General features: G+C 73.0%; 1 protein-coding gene across 1 annotated transcript in view; it reads right to left on the bottom strand.

The window, feature by feature from the left end:
• The window catches only part of PLEC (plectin), a 47,220-nt gene that overhangs the window by 40,682 nt on the left and 6,135 nt on the right, over positions 1 to 403 (bottom strand). Inside the window, exon 4 of the mRNA XM_014945701.1 lies at positions 325 to 389. Coding sequence (XP_014801187.1) covers positions 325 to 389 — 65 coding nt within the window. The remainder of the gene's footprint in view (positions 1 to 324; positions 390 to 403) is intronic.

Here is a 403-nt window from a genome sequence, read left to right as displayed (position 1 = left end):
TCCCCATCCCATCCTCATCCCATTCCCACCCCATCCCCATCCTCATCCCACCCACCACCGTGACCCCCCCACTGGCACAGGGGGCTGACCCCCCCCGCACTGGCACAGCAGACCCCCGCTGGCGGCAGAGCCCCCGGTGCCGAGCCGTGCCGATCCGTGCCGCAGCCGGCGGCCGCGCTGGCTTCCCGGAGGCGGGCAGTGACTCATGCACCCTGCGGTTGCAGCACCGCGGGACGGGGGGGCTGGGACACCCCACCCCGGCCCAGCCCGGGGTTTTGGCAGCGCGGTGGGGAGCGGGTGCCAGGTCCCCCCCCCGGCACTCGCCTCTCAAACTCCGTGCGCAGCAGCTTCTCCCGCTCCAGCACCGCCACGTGCAGCTTCCCCCATTCCTTCTCCACGTCCA

Source organism: Calidris pugnax, unplaced genomic scaffold (genome assembly GCF_001431845.1).
Source record: "Calidris pugnax isolate Ruff unplaced genomic scaffold, ASM143184v1 scaffold160, whole genome shotgun sequence".
In the NCBI taxonomy this organism is placed as follows: domain Eukaryota; kingdom Metazoa; phylum Chordata; class Aves; order Charadriiformes; family Scolopacidae; genus Calidris; species Calidris pugnax.
Note: the sequence above shows the minus strand (reverse complement) of the source record. Positions and strands in the feature narration are given on the sequence as shown.